The sequence below is a fragment of the Cibotium barometz genome, chromosome 14, assembly GCF_041138505.1.
Source record: "Cibotium barometz isolate CiBa-2024 chromosome 14, ASM4113850v1, whole genome shotgun sequence".
NCBI classification, from domain to species: domain Eukaryota; kingdom Viridiplantae; phylum Streptophyta; class Polypodiopsida; order Cyatheales; family Cibotiaceae; genus Cibotium; species Cibotium barometz.
This window is the reverse complement of record NC_141059.1, coordinates 25,057,548-25,072,966: the sequence shown is the minus strand read 5'-3', so window position 1 is coordinate 25,072,966 and position 15,419 is coordinate 25,057,548. Positions and strand designations below refer to the sequence as shown.

The window sequence follows — 15,419 nt, the reverse complement described above, 5'->3', positions numbered from 1 at the left end:
AAGCCATCCTCTCATTGATCTTATGCAACTGAGGATAATTATAACCCAACTAAGAGGGAATATTATGAGAATCACTCTTGTGTTATTTTTCTTATTTTATATTGGGGATGCCCATGTATACTATTGTGTCAATGGTCCGCATAGTTTAAAACTATGGTGGCCTATTTCTCAAGACAACATTGGGATTAATTGATGTAGCTTCAATTCATTATTTAAATAACGTGGATCATGTTTGTGAGTATAGGTGGTGAGATGTGCGAGAGTATCGATTGAGGTGTCGTATGGATGGTGGATTGAGGGGTGGTGTGAAAACAAAGATCATGTGTTAATTATGATATTGATTATTTTGTAGCCTATTAAGCAACTAGATCCACCTCCCTAGGTATAGGTGCCTATGCAAGGCCAAACTTCATCGAAATTTAAAACCTTAACTTTTCTTATAAAAAGTGACTTGTAATCATTGTTAAGAGCTGTCCCTTGAAAAGAAGACAAAAACGTGCAATTAAGTCTATAACATATATGACATTTAGCTTATGTGGAATAATAATTTAGCTTTTTGGGGACTCCTCACGCGGAGCTTGGAGTGATGTAGATGATGATGCCATCAAGTAACGAGACATGATTCGATACGTGTAGTCAAAGATGAATCCTGTGAACACTCGTGACCATCCCATTCCATGATGTGAATGGAAAGTGGCGTCATCGCTTATGGATTAACTAGACCGGGGCTGTGTCATCGATGACCACTTTTCTGGGGTAGGTTTGCTAGCATGGCAGCGTATGATTGGTCGCTGGTCTCGCCCCTCAGCCTTGAAATTCTGTGAGAGACAGCACCAAACCCACCACCACCCATAGCCTGATTAGCTGCTTGTTGCCCTCATGAGCCTTGATATCTTATTATATGTACTCGTTCGTCATTGTTGGTAAGCAGTCACTAATTAGCACTAGCTGCCTTTGACTCCACTTGCGCTCTGCACTACTATGCCAGCTCCCTCCCTAACTTGCGAGCTTAGAGGATATGGACGCGCGGTGTGCATTTACTCTCTAATAAATTAGCTACTTCAGCAGTTGATTCGGCTAATTGGCCCCTTAATTTCTCTACGAGCTAGCCTAGGAGATCAGTAGTAACTTAGTAAGTGAAACTCTTTGGAGAATCGATATCAATATTGTTGAAAGTTCAAATTAGCTGGGCTGATCATTTGTGTTGATAAATTAATATAGCCAGCCCCATATGGGTGATCATGATGTGTGGAGCACTAGCTGTAGACGAGCTGATGATCATTAGGAGGAGGACTAGCACATGCAGCAGGGATTGAGTCTGCTTTCAACCGCGACAGCTAGACTCAGTTGGTTTATATATCTTGCAGGTCAGAAGAGGGCGCCAATCATCATCCTGTATATGTATGTATACAAGACCGTACAGCATTAATGAGAAGCATGCTAATTACATTTACTTAACAGATCTGCATAACTACAGTAATCATGATTATAATGGGAGGCAGCTGAGGATCAGATACAAGTACGTGATGAGAAAAGCGTGTTGATTACGTCTCTGGTGCGGTGGTGGGCGCTAGCTGCAGTTAATTATGCTCACTGTACTGTTCATGTCTTTGCGCGTTTGCTTCCCGTTTGCAATTGTCGCGTCGTCTACTATAATAGCTAATAATTACCTGAATCTACTACTACTAATATATTAATAAGAACCATGCTGCAAGTAAAAAAAGGATCTTTTTAGGGATGCTTTATTAGCTTGATCGAGCGTTGATTAAATAATAAGCTTCTGCAAACAATGTTGCGCAGGATCCATATACGTTTAAGGAAGGGCACGTCGATGGGCTCCTCTTAAACAGTACAGCAGAGATTTCTTTGCGTATAGAGAGTAATGGGCAACCGTCTCTTTTTCTTCACATCGGCATAATTACATAACTGTCCAACAGCTGTGGAATCCGAATTCTCAGAGGAAAAGAGACAGAATACAAGGTATTGATCCAGCAAATTATGGCCTTTCAACGATATTAGTATTGCGGTTTTTGAAAATTCAGGATGGCGAAAATGGGCGGACGAGATGCTGCAAATTAAGGAGTGGTGGAGCCTAACTTGTTGTAAAAGTTACGGAAGAACCATGAAGTAAGTTCCAAATTTGGCTTTCATAGTACATGCTTGAGAATTGTGGCTTTTATTCATGCTTCTAATAGTGTCCATGATCATTCCAATACTTGAAGTAAACTTCTTTTATTCATGCTTCTAATAGTGTCCATGATCATTCCAATACTTGAAGTAAACTTCTTTTTTGAACTACAAGTTCTGTGCTGAGATGAAGGTTGTTTGAGAATCAAATTTTATTTTATGTTCTCATGGGCATTATTGTGAAGACCCCCTTATATCACCTCCATTGGAGGGTTACTTAAAATTTCCCTACCACTGTATTTTCAAATTCTAGTTACACCCTTAAGTTTGTTAAATTTTGAGATGAAGTGTAAATTCTGTTTGTTTTTAAAAAAAACCCTTGTATATGTACTTTTATTACAACTCCATGTGCAAAGTCCTTAATTTATTGAACTCTCCTACAATCTTTTGTATTTTCTAGTAGCTACCTTAAGGATTGATTTTAACATTAAATCCGAGTTAAAATGTTTGTGAAATTGTGAAGGGTTAGGTACAAAACCTTACCTTGATAGAAAAATAGAAGTTAGAATAAGTAATGAAGCACTATCTTAGACGAGTATTCATCAAAATCAAACTAGTGCAGATTTAGAGGCCCTATCATCACAACTATATCTTCATGTTGGTTTAATCTTCACCATATATCTCTAACCACCATGACCATCTAAACTTCCCGAAGGCAGAAGGCTAACACAATGCAATGCTTGACATAGGTAAAAATGTAGTGTAAGTTGGAGGATGAAAATGAATGCCAAAATCAAAGAATTTTTGCAAAACGTTGATACAGCAACTCCCCAATGTTAGGTTTAAGCCCTTAATGGTAGGGATTAGTGCACATAGTTAGCCTTGTCCTCTGTTAATTACATATAGTTATAAATCGAGAAAAGGATTGATTCTCATGGATGGAATGATTCTAGATTTGTTGTGTTTAATTCTCATAGACCCAATTGATGATCCCTAGAAATATTTGTCTTCCATCCCACTATAGGCACTGAATTTACAATTTTCCTCTAGGTGGGTACTGTATTTTGCAGAGTTGATTTCATGGCAAAGTTCTTCAAACTCGTTGATGCCCTTTGATTTGGTGTGTGTGAAAGGGCTTAGTAAGAGACGTATATACTTAGCCTTGAAATAAAAGTCTTGAGAGAGGGAGATCTCAACTGATTTGCAGGGAAGGGTATTCTTGTTATAAAGAAAGAAAAGGCTTAATTTAGCTACCAATGATGGTTTTAAGACCATATTAGGGAGTTTGGGAGAATCCCGAGGGTTTTGAAAAAATCTTAAAAGGGTTTACCATGCCCCCCATTTTTTGATCTTACAAAATGGGAATTAGGATTTTCCCAAACTCCCTAATTAAAGAGAATGTGGGAGAGAGGCAGAGCTTCAAACCCTAGCAAGCAAACACACACACACACACAAGAGAGAGCAAGACATAAGAGAGAGATGGATAGCTGAATTTTCTTCTATTTTCTTCTTCTCTACTCAACCAACATAACATAAAGATGAGAGTACACACTATATGGGTTAGAACTCAACTACTACAACATACAAGGGTCGGTCCATAATGTGAACCCGACTAAATGAGCTAGCGCTATAACTATGCCAGTCTCTAGTAATCCAAAATGGCTTTCACATAGCCTGTCATCCCATTGGCCGCATATCATCCATAATCTCACCAACCATGCCAGTGGTGTAGGTGCGGAAGCTATCACCCAAGCGGGTCATCAATATCCGCCATAGCACTAGTTGAGCTCGATATATCAACACTCACCCTCGAGCTCAACTCCACACACTGCACTCCAAGTAAGCTTCTAACCATGTGGAGCTTCTCTGTGCCCAATGCCTTCATGAAGATGTCAGCTACTTGATCCTTTGTGCTGACATATACTAGATCTACATCTCCTACTAGAACCTTTGCGTAACCTGCACACAAAATCTGGATGTGCATCACTCTCATAACTTGATGGGCTGCATCATGTACACTTCTTCTTGCAAATCACCATGCAAGAAAGAATTCTTTACATCCATTTGATGTAAAGACAAACCCTTCGTTTTGCAGCCATAGCAATGACAGCTCTCACGGTTGCCATTCTTGCAACCGAACTGAATGTCTCCTCATAGTCTATGCCATAAGTCTGTGCATAGCCCTTGGCAACCAATCTTACCTTGTACCTACTCACTAAACTATCAGTATTGTGCTTGACTTTATATACCCACTTACATCCAACTGCCTTCTTTTCCTTAGGCAAAGGCACTAACTCCCATGTTGCATTTGCATCCAATGCTGCCATCTCCTCATCCATGGCATCTTTCCATTTCGTATTTCCAATTGCCTACTCAAAGCAAGTGGGCTGAACCTCCTGTATTGCTTTTACCATGTAAGCATAATGATGGGCTGTATATTCATCATATCTCAACCATCAAGAGGGTATCTAACCCTCGTAGACCTGGTACACTTGGATCACTGCCAGGTATCCTCAAAATAGCCCTAGTTCTCATTACGCCAGGAGTAACCACAGACGAAATGCCAAGCTCCTCATCAAGGCTCTGCTCAGAGCCACCAGAGTCACCATCCAATGGCTCTGCTCAGAGCCACTAGAGTCACCATCCACATATGAGTGACCTGTTGATACATCAAGCACAAAAGGTTGATCTACCTTTTCCTTCCCTTTCCATGATACATGTCTACCTGATCATTACTCAACCTACCTGACCATGGGCTAGCATTGGATCCATTTCTCGAGGACTCCCAGGTCCACTCAGCACCTGTGATTACTGCTCTACTTGTGGTGCAACATCAGCACTTGTGATTACTGCTCTACTGGTGGTGCAACATCAGCACTTCTTATATCTGCATCTTCTGTTACCTTCACTACTGGTGCATACCAGCTACTCATCTCATCGAAGACAACATCTCTGCTTACTCGCATCTCACGAGTGGTAGGGTTATAACATCTATAACCTTTTTTCTCCATAGCATTTCTTTGCCTTTGCATCCAACTTTGTTCTCACTTCATCAAGAACATGTATATATGCAATACACCCAAACACTTTCAATTGAGACACATCTGGTCTTATGCTTGTAAACTTCTGTTCAAGAGTCATACCATGAACAGCTGCAGTGGGTGCCCTGTTCATAATGTACATAGTAGTTGCTACTGCTTCTGCGCAAAAGTAATGTGGCATATTCTTTTCAGCCACATGAAGGCATGTGCCATTTCTGCAATGTGCTTGTTTTTCCTTTTCTACAACACCATTCTGTGTTGCGGAGTGTACCTGCACGTAAACTACCTCTTGATTCCCTTCTTTCTTAGGAAATCATTGAACTCATTGGAGAAATGTTCTCCCCCTCCATCTGATCTTAGGCATTTTATTGGCATGCCTTTTTCCTTCTCGACCAAGGCTTTAAATCTCTAAAAGTGAGTAAACACCTGACTTTTCTCCTTCATGAAATAAACCCACACTTTCTTAGTATGGTCATCAATGAATGTAACATAGTACCTGCAACCTGCAATTGTTGCAGTCTTGGTCGGTCCCCATACATCTGAATGTATGACGTCCAATGGCGTTGCACTGACATGCTTTTCATGTGGAAAAGCATGTTCGGCCTACTTACCAAGTTGGCATGCCACATACCTTATGCATACCATCTCAATCTTAAACTTTGGCAAAACCTCCAATAATATTTTGGGCCTGCATAGACTTCAGTCACTGTACATTCACATGACCAATGTGCTTGTGCCATATGTCAATATCTGCAATGACACATGTTCCATGTGCAAACATAGCTGCCTTTATCTCATGCATGTTCACATCCAAAGTAAACATCTTGCCATTTTTGTTACCCTTTGCAACCAAGCGACACTTATTTTTGAAGTCTTCCACAAAATATCCTTGAGGATTAAACCTCACTTTTGCAGACCCTGCTCAACCATCTGTCCAACAGAAACCAAGTTCTTTGTAATATTCGAAACATGAAGTACATCAGCCAAGTACTTCATTTTGTCATCCTGCATAGACAATGGCACTTAACCAACATGCGCAATGGGATGCACAATATCATCACCTGTTTCTACATAACCTAGTTTTTTTATTTTTTACATATCTAAACCACTCAGCATGACTGGTCATGTTGTTAGAGGCGCCAGAATCCACATACCATATATCTTGAGATCCTGACACATCCCATGTTATGGAACTAAGCATGTGCTGCATCACAAACAGCTGCTCACTTCTGTCATCACCTCCATGTTTACTAGATGATGCATAGTTGCCTTGCTGCAACTTCCCACTTTTAATGCCATTCTGCTTTCTCTAGCAGTCCTTTGCCATGTATTATGGTTTTCAACAATAATAGCACTCTATGCTATTTGCATTTTGATTTCTTTGCCAACCACCTCGGCCTCTTTGGTTGCCCCTGTCTCTAGACTAGCCTCTTCCATCTGTGTATGATTGCTGCTGTGAATCATTGGACAGTTGTTGTCCAAAATTCTGATTTCCTTATCAGCCAACACCACCACCTTGGCCTCGACCACGGCCTCTACCTGAATTAGAGTAGAAGGCCTATTCTGATGTGTTATTGCTTTGTGAAGAATAATCCTCACCTAAAATCTTTTCTTCTATGATCAGCATAAGTATCAAGTCCCGAAAGTTGGGAATATTCTCCCTAACTGCAATGGCGATCTTGAATGGCTTGTACTCTTGCCAAGCCCATTTAGACAAACACTCACCAAATCATCATCCTCCACTGATACATTGATAGACCCAAGGGATTCAACAATGCCTTTGATCTTTAAGGCATATTCATTGATGGACATGATTTTCTTTTCCACAGTATGCAACTCTTGCTTTAATTGCAACTTCCTTACCTTTGTGTTTGTCTGGAACATCTAAACTAGATTTTGCCATACAACTACTGGAGTGTTTGCATCCTGTATGTGTCCTATCATAGTGTTGAAAGCCAGTATGTACATTACTCTTCTTGCACCCTGATTCCAATCCTTGAATCCCTTTATATCTGTAGGAGTGGCATTCTCCTCAGATAACTCTGGAGGCTCCTCATTGTCTCCTTCTCTACATAATCCCAAAATCCTTTACCCATTAGGAAATTGGTCATTCTGAACTTCCAGGCATGGAAGTTATTCTTATCTAGCTTCTCACTAACAATCTGATTAATTCCGTCAGACATGTTTTCCCCTGTAGCAATAACCTGCAAATAGACAACTTCTGTATGCAACCTGTAATACAGCAGTATCTCCTGTAACTGCTACAGTAGTGGTACTTTAGCACAGCCTGTGTGTCACTAAATGTGACCAGAGTACATGTACATAACCCAATATCAACAATACATGTGCAAACCCTGTCTGCACTTCCAAAATGTACTACTGCACTACAATAACCAAATTTCGAGCAAAAATAGTTCTCTACCAGAATTTTCAGAAAACTATCGAAAATACCATGCAGTGACGAAACGGGGCCCGTAACGTGCCCGAAACACGAATCTAGCGGAAACACGTATTGTCCAATAGGACAGAATACTTGCCCTCGTGTAGCTCCGCTCCCGTGAAGACAGCTACTCAATCGAAGATGTGTAACTCCCAGAGCTACTGAGGGGGTGTTGTACCTAAACCAAGAAGGGGAAAGAGATGATGGTGCTCTTACCCATTTAGTACCACTTCCTTCCAGGCTTGTTCTTACCTCTTGCTTGCCTCCTTAGCTCTCACACGAACCAGGCTTTAATACCATAAAGAGAATGTCAGGGAGAGGGAGAGCTTCAAATCCTAGCAAGAAAACACACACACACAAGAGAGAGCAAGACACAAGAGAGAGATGGATAGCTGAATTTTCTTCTATCTTCTTCTTTCTCTACTCAACCAACATATTAACATAAAGATAAGAGTACACACTATATGGGTTAGTACTCAACTACTACAACATACAAGGGTCTGTCCATAATGCAAACACGACTAAATGAGTTGGCGCTATAACTATGCCAGTCTCTAGTAATCCAAAATGGCTGTCACATAGCCTGCCATCCCACTGGCCGCATATCACCCATAATCTCACCACAACAACCATGCCAGTGGTGTAGATGCAGAAGCTATCACCCAGGCGGGCCATTAATGTCTGCCGTAGCACTAGTTGAGCTCGATATCTCAACACTAATATGGTCTTTTTTAATTAATATAAACCTGGTCTTGGATCAGCTATGCATGGATAAACTAATTAAACCTATGCTTGGATAAACTAGGCTTTAACACCACTCCTAGGTTGTGATTGACGAAAGCTTAAAGGGTGGATAGAAATGATGATTAGACATGGTGGTTACGCATGGTGAGCAAACTAATCTTGGAAACCAATAGTTGTCACACCACCCATGATATGTCATGGTTCACACACCAAGGAAGAAACTAATGATTAGCCAACATATGTGCCCCTTTCGTGAGGGCTACTAGCATGCCTAGAGGCACACAGTACATCTGCATGGGGCTACGGAGACTCTAGCATGCCAAGGCATATCTGTAATCTACCTAACCAGCCCTCTAGTCTTCCACTAAAGGCAAGCTTGGAGGAGTTGAAGATAGGAGTCGTCCCTTTCGACTAGATATACCCTTTCATCTTCCACACTACCTTTGTATGTGGTATTACTTGGTATCACTTTGGACTATATGTGTCCATTCATCTTCCATACTGCCTTTGCATGTGGGATTACTTGGTATCCCTTTTTCCCATCTTGCAATTCCCACTACCCATGTACCTCCAACAACTAAGCAATAAGAGTTAAAATCTAATCATGAAAATGTTTAAGTCTAATGATAGAAGTGATTAGCATAACAAGGGCACTTCATTTATAAATTGGTGGCCTTAAATAGGCTTCAAGTAAAAGCCACTAAGGCCAAAGAAACTTAAGTTTTTGAGTTGCTAGAGATTAATTTCAAATGTCTCCTATTGTCTCCACAATTATCTCCTTGAATATAGGGAAATAGATGGCTATCCTTGGCATGTACTTTATGCTGAATGTAACTAGGATAAAACCTTCATGCTTTTGACATAACATTTTATCCTTTAAACCTTTGGTCACTCTAATGGATGATTATTTTCTTCTTCCAACAATGTTTAGCCTTTTGAAAAAATCATCTTTAATGATAATGGATGATTATTTTCTTCTTTCAATAATGCTTAGCCTTTTAAAAAAATTAGTCACACTTTGAATCTTTAGACACTTATGCTTAGTCTCAAAAAATATTTATTCACATGACCTCAACACATGCTAATAAACCAAACTTTCAGTCAAGAAAAAACTTACTTTTTGGGGTGAAATATGATGATAATGAATCTATAATGCTCCTATAATGATGAACCTCCTTATCTCATAGATAGGCTTTACAAGTAATAAACTTAGCTCAAAGATAAGAAGGTCCCGTGACTTTACTTGATCTAGAGAGGAAAAACATTATGGAATTAATCTTTTACTAAAAGTTAATCGTCAGACTTCACATAAGATAAAATTTGGGTTGTTTCTAGTAGGCGGGGGTTCATGGAATTCCTAGGCAATGTAGTGACCTTAGATAACACTACAATAATGGAGAAACAATGTGGCATAGAAGAGTCGTGTAGAATTTAAAAGAAGGATTGAAAATGACTCAACACTTATGAAAAGAGATATTGCCAAGTGTTTATCATATGTAATATAATATAATTTTTTCAGGCTAATGTCATATAGGGGAACACTTGCAATCAAATTCAAAGACCCAAGTTGAGTCACGTATAGCGAGTTACCTTATCTTGAGATTTTTCCTGTACCTACCCTTGATGGGTTGATTATAAGCATGTACGATGGGTTCACCAGCACTCATCCCGGCGGGGCCACCTCCACCTCACGGAGGCTAGGTGTGTGTGTGTGAAGGGTCATTGGTTGCTCTCGCCAAGTCATGGCATATTGCTCATGTGTAGTATCAGATGATTTTGTAAACTTGATGGAAAAGCACACATGTTGCAAAGTGGTGGGTAGCTTATAGCCTAAGAGAAAGGGGGTGAATTAAGGGTCCCTTTGTCATGTTTTGAGGGTCCTTGACCACTTGATTGTTTTGTTTGGAGGGGTCATGGATGCTATCATCAAATCATGGCAGATGGGTCACTGTAGTCAAAAAATCAAAGGGTGGGTCATTACATATTGTGTAGCCAAAAATCAAATGCAAACGTGGTGGAAAATCACACATTTTGCAAAGTGGCGTCATAGGTTACGGGCCTATGGAGCCTGACTGGGCCAGCAGGTTCTGACATGGCAACCTATGATTCGTGGAGAGGTCCTGGTCGACGGTGCGCGTTGGACAGTCTTGTCCCTGTCTAAAGGCCACTGCTTCTCGCATTGCCACAGACTAAGAGCTCTTGCGCCCTGCTCTTTACATGCGCAGGAGATAATGAAGCCCATTAACGTGCCCCTACACCAGCCATATATGGATCCTGCACAGAATTATTGGCCAATTAATCATAATGATCATCAGCTTGTTACTTTACCCCCCCTGAATCACATGAACACAGTACTCATGAGCCCACCTACCATATCGGATCAGCGTGTTTCTTTCAAGCACTCTCCAAGTCTTTTATCTCCCCCGGCCCCAATTGCCTCTGCCGCCGATTATAACTATGATTACTGTTGTGATTCTTGGAGTTATCCTAAGCAGGCTTCTTCCATTAATGCTGTACCATCTAATAACCAAGGTTCATTAATCCAACTAACTGGGTGTCAATTATTAGACTCGGAGTCCATGATCTCTGGATGTCAGAGTCCTCCTCCTCCTCCTCCTCCTCCTGAGAAGGATTGCTATAGTTATGCTACCGCATGTGACCAGTCAGCCCAGCTACTTTCATTGATAACTCCAGTACCCTGCAATATTTGGCCAGCCAGTTTCATTGATATAAATTCTGCAAAGAGTCTCATGGCATGCAGCAGAAGCAACAACTCAACACTACCCAGTACTCATGTTGGATTCAAGCCTTGGAGACCGCAATTTGATGAAGATATACAAATGCAGGGTGGTACTCGTCCTACGTCTAGCTGTTCTCTGTTGAAGAGATGTCTCACACGGTTTCTTCCAAGGCTGGCTAGTGTAGGTAGAGAATTTAGGGGGAAATTAGAGGACCATTCAGCAGCTGGTTCTTTTGAGGGAATTAATGGCCAGACTAATTTACTGACTAATTGTCTGCATGAGTTACCGAGTTTATGCACACCTTCCATTTCCTCTAATCTTAAGCTGGATGGCAATAGCAGAGTGCAGCAAAAGGTCGAAGTGGCTAGGCTACACATGATAGCAGAGCGCAAACGGAGGCAAAGGCAAAGCGAAAGCTTCAAAGCCCTCAGAAATGTTGTGCCAAGTATAATGAAGGTGACGACTACTTCTTTCTACCAATGTCTAGCATATGCGTGAATTTTAAGGACGAGAGGCTGCAGCAATGTAAGGCTGTGCTTGTCCAGCCAGCCAGTGTGTGACTCAGTCATTAATTACATAGCGGGTGTATCTAAATCACATATAAATTCATAGGTCTACAGGGATCAGTTGCTTAATTGGTTAGCTGTAGTTATGATGATCAGTAATTATTCCTATATGAGTAAATTAGTGTTGTTTCCCATATAATCATATATCCTGCATTGATTTTTTCTTTCTGTAATTTTACTTTGTCTGGCAGAAAGCCGATAAGGTGACTATCCTGGAGCGTACTCTCCAACACCTCAAACAACTCCAGAACCGTGCCGATGAGCTTGAGCAAGCCGTGCGTGTAATACAAGCTGCTTCAAAGCCTTCCGCGCCCATGATCGCGGGCACTGCAGCTACTAGTAGCTGTGTAACGGCGGCGGCTAGCCACCAACTGCAGTACTTTCTCTCAACTGATCTGCATCAGCCGCCAACTCCTCCTCCTCCTGCACAGACCGGCTCTTGCAGTCGGTCAGTCTCTTCAGCTGATCCGCCGGAAACCCAGTACTCGGACATGCAGGTGCTGACAAGCCAGCAGGCCGCTGGTCAACAACCGCCTCTTTTTCACATCAACATGAACATGACTGTCCAAGTAGCAGAAGCTAATGACACCATTATCAAGGCTATTAGCGGTCTTGAAGAGAAGAAGCTGCACTGCATCCATGTAGAATTCAAGTTTTCTGAAGAAAACAACAATTCCAGTGTCAACATTTTGGCAAAATACAAGGTATAACCGCCGAAATTAAATGGCCCTTCCTCCTTAATTGAGCTATTTAATGTCTTGAATAATGAAACCTATTCGACGACCTATACACATTTTGTTTTGCTTGGGAATGCAGGATATTGGGGAGAATTCCATACCAAGTGCCGATGAGATATTACTCGAAATTAAGGAGTGGTGGTGGAGACATTCAAGTGTTCAAGGAAGAAGAGGGAAGAACCATGAAAGTGAGTTCCAGGTATTTAAGGCTTGAAATAGTGGTTTCGGCCATGATCATTCCAATACGCAAAAAACTTTATTGATGTACAAGTTTCGGTTGAGGGGAAGGTTGCATTAAATCAGAATTATGCCCCCCCGCCGCCCGGCCAACCATGCCAGTTTTATGCTCACGGTTATGATTGTTCATATGTGAGCCAATTTGAAGAAGTCTCTTTGATGTGACGACCCGATGTATCCTACAAGTAAGAGCGCCTATATGCAAGTAGAGCATTAATTTCGCCTATATGTAGCATTATTGGAGTATTTATCAATTCACACAAAACATTATACTACTGGCACTAAAGCAAACTCAACTCACAACTAGCATTTCGTTAAGATAGGGGCTACCAAAGGATAGGGCTCATGGATATTGTACCCTTTTTTACACTTTTATCATATAGACATCTATGTCTTCTTGGAGCTCATGCCCAAGCGTCCATGGTGACCTCTACCCATGTATTGGACTTCATGTAAACGATGTCTCGTGTTTCCAACTCCACGCTAACAAGTCATCTTCTTCCTCACTTCTTTCATTGGTATCAGAGCCTGATCTTTGGTCCTAGAATAGGTTTTTCTAATCACAGATTAGCAAAATCCTAAAATTAAAAAACCCTAAATTCTGTATTTTCTTGCCAAATCTAGGAGTTTCAACCATTTTATGGATTATCTCTTAGTTTTGATCTTGGTTTTGTAATTAGAGAGTGATTTGAGCTTTCATCATTTTCGGATTTGATTTTTACATAGTTAATTTGCTAATTTCTTGATTTAAGAAGAATAGCAATGAAAATGTATTGACCATTTTTGAATTTGTATTAATCATTGTTTTCAGAAACCCTAATCCACTTTACTACTTGATTTCTTAAATTTCTTGAACTTGCTTTCTTGATTTTCTTATTTTCAAAATTAGGGTTTATAGAAATTTCAATTACCAATTTTGAATGATTTCTTGCATTATCTTTCTTAGGGAGCATACTTTTTCAAAGATTAATCCTTAGAACCCTTATTTCTTCAAGATTAAAACCCTAGATTGCCAAATCTTTGAGTTCTTAAAAGAATATTGTAAGAAAAAGGTAGTTGTATAGTTTGTTGTGCAGTTTCAAGTGCGGAGTTAGAGATTCAACTGTAGAGTTGAGGATTAGTGAAGATCTATTTTAAGATTAGTGTAAAATTAAAGATTCAAGTGCAAAAAAGCAAGATTGGTACAAAGATTCACAGTTGTGAGTGATATTTGTCAAAATCCAACACATTCTTTGCATCTCTTTGCTATTTGTTATAGTTCTTATTGAATTCTTGCAAGAAATAGTTAAAGAATCAAGGAACAGTTGAAAATACCAAGAAATATTTGCAAAGAAAGATTAAACTGCAATGATTTGTGAAGATTATCCTCATATGATATTGTTTACAGTCTAATCAAGTAGATTCATACTAATTATATTAAAATATTCGTATTAATTTTGTGCAAATCTAAGTAAACAAATCACAGAGGTACTGTCTTGATACATCAAGTACAGTTTTGATAAAGATTGAGTGCAGATTGGGAATTGAACCCAGTCCACTAGTGTGAGCCAATGTGCCCCATACACCAAAGGGTTCCTAGCTAACCTGCATATAAGAATCAACAATAGTATTAAAAAAGAAAATAAAATTGAATGAAAAGCAAGATTACATCAAATGCTTCAACAAACAACAATGACGCAGGTGTAGTTATCATGTACAAGTGCAATGAGTAATGCAGAGTGCAAATGAAAAATTGGAGGGACATTACAATGCAAGAGGCTTGGTGAAGACCATCAATTGGAGTGAGAGTTTTGACAAAGAATCTACATGATGATGCATGGTCCAACTTTTTGAGAGGCAACCAAAGACCCAGCTATGTCCTGCTAGAGCAAAGAAAGCTACACAGTAGGACTTGTGATAAAGAAGGTGATCAAAGTCACACATTTGGCTATGCCACTGGATAAATAAAAGAGCTTATGCCTGTGATCCATGTTTTAGCATCTACAAGGTAGTCAACTATGTAGGTCTCTCACTGGCATTCCAACAATAGCACAAGTTACCTCAACACAAAAACAAAAAAAATAGAGGAGGAGATACCTCACACGCTTCGGGCAGCAGACAAAAGACAACCAATGTGGGGGGAAGATCCTTAATGTCTTTGCAAGGTCAAAATTTAGGGTCATCTTGTTATACTGCTCTAATCTTGTCCCCAATTACTACACACTTTGGAAAATGAAAGCCAATCAATGGGGGAGGAGTTCCTTAATGTATTTACAAGTTTGAAATTCAGGGTCATCTTCACATACTGCTCTAATCTTGCCAATTACTCTAGCTTGAAGAAAGCATCCTGGAAGAACAAGCTCCTCCATAAGGACTAGTGCATCTATGGGATCATTATCTTCATTGTAGAGAGTGTGTGGAATAAATCCTTAATTATGAGGATAGTGTTGAAATGAGTGATGCCACAGTGCCAAGTCACCTAGCCAAGTTATCCCACATGAGCTATCATAGCCTTGTTGTACTCTCCTCATACAAAAATGGACCATTTCAAGAAATGCAAAATGTAGCAAACTCTCAAGCCTCTCTATAAGTATAAGTCTCAATCTTGTAACCTAATTATGCTTGAGTTTTAAGCTGAATTAGCTTAATTTAAAGAAAGGAGACTCCTTAGCTCATTGCTAAGAGGTGTACCAGAGGAATTAGAAATCTTTTCATTCCTCAACTCGATTTTCGATGTATGGCTATCACTAGTGATTCATCTCATTTGCTGCATGTGAGCAGAACTATACCAAGCCATTCTAGGGTTA

General features: G+C 40.1%; 1 protein-coding gene across 18 annotated transcripts; it reads left to right on the top strand.

The window, feature by feature from the left end:
• Positions 1-725: 725 nt before the first annotated feature.
• Positions 726-12,908, top strand: LOC147631845 (uncharacterized). 18 transcript variants are annotated; one of them, XM_086808386.1, is made up of 5 exons: positions 726-1,132; positions 1,368-1,401; positions 1,478-11,549; positions 11,851-12,363; positions 12,476-12,908. In XM_086808386.1, exons 3-5 carry the CDS (start codon positions 10,455-10,457, stop codon positions 12,608-12,610), a joined length of 1,743 nt encoding a protein of 580 aa, XP_086664512.1. In that variant the 5' UTR covers positions 726-1,132; positions 1,368-1,401; positions 1,478-10,454; the 3' UTR covers positions 12,611-12,908. The 18 variants fall into 18 exon arrangements, with proteins under 18 accessions (XP_086664512.1, XP_086664508.1, XP_086664505.1 ...); XM_086808382.1 differs by lacking the exon at positions 1,368-1,401 and having other exon boundaries at positions 726-1,367; positions 1,478-1,595; positions 1,801-11,549; XM_086808379.1 differs by having other exon boundaries at positions 726-1,401; positions 1,478-1,595; positions 1,801-11,549.
• Positions 12,909-15,419: the final 2,511 nt, after the last annotated feature.